Genomic DNA, 10,662 nt, shown 5'->3' on the forward strand with positions numbered 1-10,662 from the left:
TGGAATGGCTAGGAGGCTTGTAATTTCTTGAGAGTCTGTAAATTGGACACTGTTATCTTTACTTGTCATGTATCATCTGGAGGCTAGATAGTTCTGATTGTTAATAGTAAGCAGTGTTCTAGTACCTCTTCTCAGTTGTCTTTGAAGTACAATGCTTGTATGTCTGGAAATAAATTTATTAACTTAAGATTTCTGTGTGCTGAATTATGTATTGATTGTGACTATAATAGAAACTTATTAGAAATGCTAAGAAAATTTGCAAAGAGCATATTTAGAATAAAAAATTTAGCCTATCTTCTTTGGAGACAGAATCATCAGGCCACCAAATCTCCCTGTTCTCCTGTAGAAAGAAAAGTAGATTAGAGAGAGAAACAGTTTGTTGGACCTAAGGAAGGCCAATCATATGCCCTTGGGGAGTGAGAAAGTAATACAACCTAAACTTCTGGTAAAGAAACATATTTGAAGAAGAAACATTTCAGCTAAACTTGAAAAATGACTGTTAGCCAGTTGAAGAGTGGTAGAATGTATCATTCTAGATGGTAAAAGAAACAGAGTGTCTGATGGCCTTGGGGCAAGAAAGTTTGGCCTGCAGGAAGAAAAACTAATGTGTCTAGGTGTAATGAACACAGAGTAAAGTTGGAGAGTTTGGGATCATTATAAGAAATTTGGGTTTTCTTTTAGGCACAGTGAACAGTCTCTAAAAGGTTTTAAGTAGAAAAGTAGTGTCATCTGATTTATGGTTTTTGCTGTTTGTTTTTTCCCTAAATCACCAGTAGCTTAGATGGAAAATAAATTATTAGAGTGAGAACAGAAAAGGTAGCTCAAAGGCCATTGTTATAGTCCGGGTAAAAATTTGGGCAATCTGGCCTTAATAGCGACAGTAGAATTTAGAGGAAAGATACATTTTGAAAGTGGAATCAATAGGACTTACCTGGATGAATGTTCAACTTTGTAAGACACTTCATGGAAGTCCCTTAAAACCTCTTCCTCCTCCTCCTCACCTGGGCTATGATTCGTGCTTTTGCTGGGATACAAGCAGGATGGCAGAGTCAGTATCACTTAAAGATTATTATAATCTCTCTTAAGATAGTATTTTATAGTTACAATGAGGATTAATTAAAGTGACAAATTATTTCATTAGAGTAGTAGATATTCTTTAAAAACTCTTTGAAGGGTAAAATGGTGAAAACAATTGCATTTATGTATAAATGCATTCAAAAGCTTATATAGCGTACATAAATAAAACTGTCCTGTGTGGCCTTGTCTCAGGGAAATCTTTTCCTTCTCATGTGTTACAGGCAGCTGCTCTTCTGCCGTGTAACCTTGGGAAAGTCTTTCCTGCAGTTCAGTGCAATGAAAATGGCGCACTCTCCTCCAGGGCACCACTCCGTCACTGGTCGGCCTAGTGTGAATGGCCTGGCATTAGCTGAGTATGTTATTTACAGAGGAGAACAGGTAATTCAGTTTTATTTGTTCATTTTCAACAATACTTTAGAGCTATACTTCAACCTTTTACTAATCTTTTAAATTAACAAGGTAGAGTGCCTTACAAACTGGATTTCTTTTTAACTTTTATTTGTAAATTATTTCAAACTTAAAAGTTGGATAATAGTAAAGAGAATTCCCTTAGACCCTTTACCCAGATATTAAAAATGTTAATATTTTAGCATTCTCTCTCCTTTATCATGTTCTCCCTACTATATGTGTATATCCTTTTTTTTTTTTTTCCCCTGAGCTGCTTGGAAGTAAGTTGTAAGCATCTTCCTTTACACTTAAATACTTCAGGGTGTATTTCCTAAATACACCTAAATTTTAAGGGCATTGTCTTAAAATTGTTAAAATCAGGAAAATATCATTGGTGTAGTAAATCTAACCCACATACCTTATTCAGATTTTGCCAACTATTCTGAATTTTTTTTAAGCTTCTGTAAAATATAATTAATTAGAATCCTGCATTTATTTTAATAGTTAACCTCTCTGTAGCAAAGAAATGTGTAATTCCCGCTTGCTCTTAGTGGCATCGATGCAGTCAGAAGCATCTCTAGAGCAGCATTATGTACTGGGGATATGTATCAGGATAACCTCAGTTCCTAAAGACAAACACATGCTCAGTAGTCATCCTAGACCTGCTGATTGAGAATTGAAGGAATTGCAGTCACGTAAAGCTGTTTTGAGAAGAGGCCCTTTGATTCCGATCTGCGACACTAATTTAGAGCTTCTTCCCTAAAGATAAGGAATCCTTAGAATAAGTCTCCATTCAAAAATTTTATTTACCAATTTTTGAATTAATCTTTCTCTTCCAGGCTTATCCTGAATATTTAATTACTTACCAGATTGTAAGGCCTGAAGGTATGGTTGATGGGTAAATAGCTGTTTTAGGAAACTAGCACCACCGAACCTAAAATCATCTAAGCAGTTGGTGGCCTCGTAAGTTTTACTCCTTTGCTGAGAAAAATCATCTTGTCCACAACCCTGTGGCAAAAGGTTAAAAATGTGAAAGGGTTTTAACATTCTGACTTGATAAAGCTTTAATAATGTACAGTGTTTTCTAAATATTTCCTGTTTTTCAGCACTTTAACAGATGCCATTCCAGGTTAAACTGGGTTTGTCTGTACTAAATTATAAACAGAGTTAACTTGAATCTTTTATACATTATACATTGATTCTAACAGAAACTGTTATTCCCCTCAACAGAACTCATTTTACTAATATAGTACTGTGTTCTTCAAAACACAGCATTTACACTGAATACAGTTTCATTTGTAAAACTGTAAATAAGAGCTTTTGTACTAGCCCAATATTTATTTACATTGCTTTGTAATATAAATCTACTGTTTTAGAATGGCAGCAGTTTACAAATGTTTTTCATATGTACTGCTCATCTGTACTTCATCTTGAATCATCATGATTGAGTGATCTTTGATGTTTGATTCCAGAGGCTGTGTTGAATTGTTAGCAGACACCTTGTCACTTGGGAAAGATTGATCCCTCAGATTTAATTTGCTGATGGAAGCATTTATCTCTCATCGGTAATCTTTCCCATTTAAGAACTTGTTTCATAAATACTCTGGGAGTTTAATTTGTGATAACTTTGTATGTATAACACACATTCCAAAGAGCTCTTAACTATCATGGTCCTGATTATTACAGACACTTCTTTACAAGCCTCACACTCTGGGTTTCACATGGAAAATTTTTCTCATGTTATTTTGTGAAAATTAGAGCAAGAGCTTCTGTTTTTTAGAGAACAATTATAGTGTTGTTTTCATGGAATGTAAATAGGTTGAATTTCAGATGTGGGAAGGGTAATCCTGAAGTTTTTCGAATCTGTTCTAATTACCTTAAATTTAAAGGGAAAAAAATAGCAGATGGGAGTGGGTAGTTTTTCTCTTGTTCTTTTTCTTTGGCCTTACTGTTTCATGTATGACCAGTTTATGCACCATAGGTAAGCTCAACCCAAAACCATGACACCTGGGTGTCCCAGTTCTCTCCTGGCCTGCTGAGTAGGCAGGTGCCATGAGATGGGTGCTTCCGCTTCTGGGTTGCCTCATTGTGACATGTTACACCCACTTGACATGTTACACCCACTTGGAAATACACTCTGTGCATCGCCTGGTGACCAGGCTTGTTTGGCAGCTGTGGAGGGGAATACCATCCCATAAAATGCCATTCCTACTTTTTAAGGTAAAACTACTTTTCCATGAAATTATACTAACGCATCTTGGTACAGAGACATGAGTTACAACTTGGCAATCTGTTGACTCTCATTCTCTTGGAAGTCAAGGCAAGATTGTTACCCACTTAAACCTCTGTTAATGAGGCTGTTCCTGTTCACTCTGTACCAATTCACATTTATTTTACATTTTATTCAGTCTCTAAATTAACTGGGCCTTTGCAGTAATTTGTACATAAAGTGCTAGAAAATCATGTTTCTTATCTTGAGTAAGAGTTATTCACAGTAAATGCATATCTGGAGTTGTTTCTGTTGATGTAAATTGTGATCATTATTTAAGAGGTCAATTCCTGACCATAAAGTGCTTTTTATACAGCTCTCTAATAATTGCAAATACGATCCTAAAGTCGTTTCTTGAAACACAAATGGAGTATGCCAAATTTTATATAATTTTTCAGGTTCTGGAAGCTTCCAGGTTTTATAATTAGAAGATAATGAGATGAGTTAGTGGAGTTTATATTTACATACCTTCTCTCTCAACATTTAGCTCGTATTGCTCACCTTATGAGTGAATCTAGAATTGCTTATCATGTAAAATCATCATGGTCTATGAGTTTACGATTTTGCAGCCTGTGTTGTTTCATCTAATTCATTTCTTAATTAGTGTGTTGCTTTTCTATGAATGATTATATTGTGGTTAATATGTTAGCATGGCATATTTCAGATAGCTTTTTGTTAGGAGCTTAGGGGTGGGAGGGGGACTGGGGATTTCTTTGAAGTTTTTGCATGAAATACTTTATGATGATGGAATTGCTTTTTCTTTTGTCTTATGATTTTTTTTTAAGAGATTTACCTTTTTGTGTGAGTAGTACTATTGTATCCATCTTGAGTGTCTTGTACTGTATCACATTCCATACCCTCCTTTAATTCTTAATAAACTGTTCACTTGTTTTTCTTGGTAGCATGGTAATTACTGAATAGTATAAATGTATTGAATGGTCTTTAAAAAAAATGGATTAAGATTACAATAAACCACAATTGCAGGAAAATAATGTAGTTTTGAGTCTACTAGTGATAGAGACTGCAGTTTAAAATTTGAAATACTGAACGCTGTGACCATACCTCCTCAGATGCTTTAAGATGAAAGTAGCTGTCATATGCTTTTAGACATTTAGTCCACCCAACATAAGTTTTGGCAAACCTTCAAGCTCTTTCCTGGAAAATCTGTCTCTCTTTTTTTTTTTTGCCACACTGTACAGCTTGCAGGATTTTAATTCTCCAGCCAGGGATTGAACCCAGGCCCTCAGCAGTGAGAGAGCAGAGTCCTGACCCCTGGACCACCAGGGAATACCCCCGGGAAATCTGTCTTAACTTATAAAAGAGGCATAGGAATATATTTTTGTCTTCTGTGTCATATAGAAAATTTATGAGTTTACAAACTTTAAAGTTAGTGGTGTTTATTACTCTTAAATGCTAAATGTCTGTGTATATGATCAGTTCCCTGCTTTTGATAATAAGAGAATAGTGGTGCAAATAACTCATAAGTCATTTAGCTTTGAAATACTTTTCAGCAGCTTTCTTACTGCTTGAGTTGGGATAATGTTAACATGTCCACGTGCTAGTTCCTAAGCATGTACAATCCTTTTCTTTGCACATTGATGAGGAAAGAAAATTTGCAATAAATTTCCCTAAGCTTTTGTGATTAGTATTCCTGACCTGCCCTTTTCCTACTGTCCTGTCCTATCAGAGGAGTAGAGTAACAGAGGAAGCAAGTGGTGGTATACATTCTTCACCAGGAGAACAGTCAGATTTGTATAAAGTTAGCCTACTGAATCTGTACCCACCTCCTCCTTCTCATGCTTTACTAGCTGAGGAAGACTGTGACCTAAAATCTTAGTTCTAGCTTCTTAGAAGGTTCTTGCTGTCCACATACAAGCCATCATTGTCAGAAATGTCCTCTCCACTTTGTTACCCATCCACAGTTGTTGTCATCACCATCACAAAAGTCTGCACAAAGCCCTCCAGATGGTCTGCCAGTACACTATAGAGCAGTGCTGCGGGAAAGTGGCCTGCAGACTGTTTGTTTCCAGCCCATGGAGAGATGAAAACAAAAATTGAGAGGAAACTTTGATGGCAATTTGACATTGATGCAGTGTTTTAAATTTCTTTTTTTTTTCCTTCAAGGCCACGCCATGCAGCATATAAGATCTTAGCTCCCTAACCAGGGAATGAACCCATGCCCCCTGCATTGGGAGCACAGAGTCTTAACCACTGGACCAGCAGGGAAGTCCCTTAAATTTCTTTACCTAAGATTTTGGTCTGCAACAAATTGGAAATTAAGAGGAAAACAGAAACTCTAGTCCCTCACAGATAATTTGAAAGGTAGAAGAAAAATAATGTTTGGTTTACCCCTTAGCCCCATCACTTAGCACATGCTGTCACATAATAGTTCCTCAAGTTTTACTTGAGTGAAGAGTTATTAAGTGATTGGGCTCTAGAGTCAGATGAATATGGATTTGAATTTTAGCCTATTCCATACCAGCTGTACAACCTTGAACAAATTACAGAACTTATAGGTTTGTTGAGGAAACTAAATGATTTTCTGTATGTACTAGTAAGTACTGTGACTGGCAAAAGCTGGTTATTGTAATTATATTATTATTATTTCCCTGAATTCCCAGGACCACTGGTTGGGTTTTTTCACTTGTCATGGAGCTACAGAACGTAGAATTTTAAAACAAACAAAATTGATTAGCCACTGGTTCAGATGAAAACCTTTTTTTTCATCTTTGTTCGGATGAAACCTTAAGAAGCTCACAATATGAGGTATGTATGTCACTAGGTGGCTGAAGATCTTTGTTTGAAAATGACTCACAAAAGCACACAGACAGTACAGCAGCCTGGTTGGGGAAAGAATGCATACCCACAGTCTTAACTGCATCATATTGCTGCAGTACAGAAGAAACAAACTCCGCTCACATGATCAGAAGTCTAAAACAGTCCACTGTGAGTACAAGTCAGCAGATAACAACCTTAGAGGTTTAGCACCCCCACAAACTTAATATAGGATAACTATGGAATCAGTTCAGTTCAGTCGCTCAGTCATGTCCAACTCTTTGCGACCGCATGAATCACAGCGTGCCAGGCCTCCCTATCCATCACCATCTCTCGGAATTCACTCAGACTCAGGTCCATCATGTTGGTGATGCCATCCAGCCATCTCATCCTCGGTTGTCCCCTTCTCCTCCTGCCCCCAATGCCTCCCAGCATCAGAGTCTTCCAATGAGTCAACTCTTCGCATGAGGTGGCCAAAGTACTGGAGTTTCAGCTTTAGCGTCATTCCTTCCAGAGAACACCCAGGGGTGATCTCCTTTAGAATGGACTGGTTGGATCTCCTTGCAGTCCAAGGGACTCTCAAGAGTCTTCTCCAACACCACAGGTCAAAAGCATCATAAGAATATTTAAAATGATTGACTGGGAGAGGAAAATATAAAAACCATTAGAAAAGATGACACTGAAAAAAGGCAGAGTAGATTTGAAAGACTAAGTCTTTTGGAACTAAAAATGTGTGATTAGTGAAAGTAAGAGCTTGGTGGACAGATTAAACCACAAATTGGGCATATGTGAAGAGAGAACTGGTAAACTAGAAGATAAGTCAAGAAAGTACCCAGTTATAACAGAGGAAGGGATGGGAAATAGGAAAAAGCTAAGAAGCATGGAGAACAGGATAAGATTCAACATAAAGAATAGGGGAGAGAAGAGGTTTGAAAAAAAAATTTTTTTTCAGAATTTATAAAAGAGATATCTTCAAATGAAAAGACATAACAAATATTTAAAGTGGTGAATAAAAACAAGTGTGCTTCTAGACATATAGTACAATTGCAAAAGATGAGAAAAATCCAAAAGCAACTAAAAAGATATTATCTGCAAAGGAATAATTGCACTGGTAGCAGGCTTTCTCAATGGCAGCAGTATGGACCAGAAGGAAACAAAATAAGTTATAAGTGATGAAAAGAATGGGTGATAGCCTTGAATTCTATACAGAGATAAGTTAGCATTCAAAAGAGAGGCTAAAAAACACATTTTCAGATTTTGCTGTAAGAACTCAGGGTTGTTGTTAAGGAAAAAAGGCAGTTGAATCCAGAAAGGAAGGAATGGACTGCAAGAAGCATGGTGAACAAAGAAATTGGTAAACAGACTGAAATTACACTCGTGTAAAGCGAGAAGAACTTTATTAACTGATACAGAATAGTCTTCAAGAGACAATAAATGAAGAAGCAAGCAGTTGGCAACTGTGTTTGATTTGTTACTCTCATTTGTATAAAATAGGAAAAAGTTCAATATACATTAGCTGCTTTATGCATAAAATGCCTGCAGGATACACACAAACTATTGGGAGGACACCTGGGTACCAAGGGACAGTTTGTTAAAGAGACTTTTAACTGTATATTCTTTTATTCTTTTTGAGTTTTCTAGCAGGACTAGAATCACTTAAAGTAGAAATAGAACTGGAAAGGTGGGGGAAGAAAGGTAAAAGAACACTCCAACAAAAATGGGGATCTTAAGTGATGAACTTTTTTCTCTCCCAAAATATATGAAAGAATCTAGAATGAGTAAGAAATAATCTGTAAAGGGCTAAGAATAGGCAGGACCTTCCTGAAGAGTAAGAAAAAAACCAGGAGGACCAGAGGTCAAGAATAACATTAAGGCTGTAGTAATTAAGCATAATAATGGTGCAGGGACATACTCATCTAACCAACTGAGCAGAGAATGAATGGGGTTTTTGTATACGCCAGAGGTAGCATTACAGATCATGTGGGAAGAAGGAGCTGTTCAGTAAATTGTTATGGAACAACTGGTTATGCATATGGGGAAAAAATGGATATCTAGATGCATACACAAAATCACTTCCAGATGGATTTTATATAGGGCTTGATATGAAAATCAAAGTATTTTAAATGTTAAGAAAGTATAGAAGACTTCCTGATTGGGGATAACAAAGGGCTTTTAACTGAGCTTCAAAGAAGATGTCATCCTAAAAGAAAAGATTTTAAGTTTGACTATATTAAAATTAAGAACATCCTTGTTATCAAATGATTTCTGTAAAGAAAGTAAAGAGGCAAGTCACAAAGTGGGAGAAAATATTTGCAATACATTTAAAGGGCAAAGGATTCATATCCAGAATATATTAAACTACAGAAAAAGTGAGTTAAAAACAGGCATTTCTCAAAATAGAAGACCCTAGTGGCTACTGAGCAGTCAAAAAAATGCTTAGACGTATTGGTAATCAAGGAAATTCAAATTAGCTAACGTAATACCATTTACACCTGCTGAAGTTGACAAAAATTAAAAATTTGACAATGCAAGTATTAGAGGATGTGGATCTCTTACTGCTGGGGGTCTGAGTGCTTTGAAAAACAATTTGACATTACCAGTAAAATGAAGGAGTCTACTTCTGGGTATATGAAGAGGAAACAATAAGAAAATAATGCTGCTGCTAAGTCACTTTAGTCGTGTCCGACTCTGTGTGACCCCATAGATGGAAGCCCACCAGGCTCCCCCCGTCCCTGGGATTCTCCAGGCAAGAACACTGGAATGGGTTGCCATTTCCTTCTCCAATGCATGAAAGTGAAAAGTGAAAGGGAAGTTGCTCAGTCGTGTGTGATTCTTCACGACCCCATGGACTACAGCCCACCAGGCTCCTCCGTCCATGGGATTTTCCAGGCAAGAGTACTGGAGTGGTGGGGTGCCATCGCCTTCTCCGAAAATAATGTTATGTAGGGATAAAATAAGAGTGGCACAAATAGAATACTATATGCCATTCCTGGGCAGAAAAGTTTAGTAGTATAATGATTTGGGGTCTCCTTAAATAAGTGTATACATTTGCCATGATCTAATAACATGGCACCTAAAGCGACTTAGCAGCAGCAGCGATAACTTATGACCCCTGGTGGCTCAGACGGTAAAGCATCTGCCTACAATGTGGGAGACCGGGTTCAATCCCTGGGTTGGGAAGGTCTCCTGGAGAAGGAAATGGCAACCCACTCCAGTATTCTTGCCTGGAAAATTCCATGGACAGAGGAGCCTGGTAGGCTACAGTCCATGGGGTCGCAAAGAGTCGGACATGACTGAGTGACTTCAATGTCAGTGTCAATAACATACTGGATTTACATAAACACATTACTATATATAAAATAGATAACTATTAATGATAAGAACCTACTTTATAACACAGGGACCTCTACTGAGTACTCTGTAATGACCTATATGAAAATGGAATCAAAAACAGAATGGATACCAACTCCAATATTCTTGGGCTTCCTTTGTGTGGCTCAGCTGATAAAGAATCCGCCTCCAGTGCTGGAGACCTGGGTTCGATTCCTGGGTTGGGCAGATCCCCTGGAGAAGGGAAAAGCTACCCACTCGAGTATTCTGGCCTGGAAAATTACATGGTTTTCAGTCCGTGGGGTTGCAAAGAGCCGGACACAGCTGAGTGACTTTCGCTTTCACTTGACATATATGTATAACTGATTAACTTCGCTATACAGCAGAAACTAATGCAACATCGTGAATCAACTAGACTCCACAATTAATTTTAAAAATAATACAACCCTTTTGAGGGAACGGGTGGGAGACTGCACACTGATTGTAAACCTACTGTGGGAAAGGAAATGTACAAGGATTCTTATAAGTTGCTGAGAAGATTTCTGAAAAATATTTTAAAACTATTATTAAAACAGTAATACTGGCACATAAACTAATCACTGAAATGAAATACAGAATCCAGAAATGGTCTGAAACCTACAGTATATGGTAAAGGTAGGATATTGTGAAACTGTGGGAAAGATAATTGTCTTGGCAACCAGCAAGGAGCCATCTGGACAAAATAAAGTTGGACCCTTGTTTCTTACCCCAAAATACTTCAGTTGAGTCAAGTATATAATGATAGAAAAATGAAACTACAAAGTACAAGAAGAAAAACATAGGAC

The 10,662-nt window shown here is 37.3% G+C and overlaps 1 protein-coding gene across 2 annotated transcripts in view; it reads left to right on the forward strand.

Annotated features, from left to right (window-relative positions):
• TNKS2 (tankyrase 2) overlaps window positions 1–4,634 on the forward strand; it is a 65,049-nt gene extending 60,415 nt beyond the window's left edge. For both annotated transcript variants that reach the window (XM_040254513.1, XM_040254514.1), the window contains 2 exons: window positions 1,299–1,455; window positions 2,304–4,634. In XM_040254513.1, coding sequence (XP_040110447.1) covers window positions 1,299–1,455; window positions 2,304–2,366 — 220 coding nt within the window. In that variant the 3' untranslated portion in view covers window positions 2,367–4,634. The remainder of the gene's footprint in view (window positions 1–1,298; window positions 1,456–2,303) is intronic.
• The last annotated feature ends 6,028 nt before the right edge of the window (window positions 4,635–10,662 follow it).

The sequence above is a fragment of the Oryx dammah genome, unplaced genomic scaffold (genome assembly GCF_014754425.2).
Source record: "Oryx dammah isolate SB20612 unplaced genomic scaffold, SCBI_Odam_1.1 HiC_scaffold_14, whole genome shotgun sequence".
NCBI classification, from domain to species: Eukaryota; Metazoa; Chordata; class Mammalia; order Artiodactyla; family Bovidae; genus Oryx; species Oryx dammah.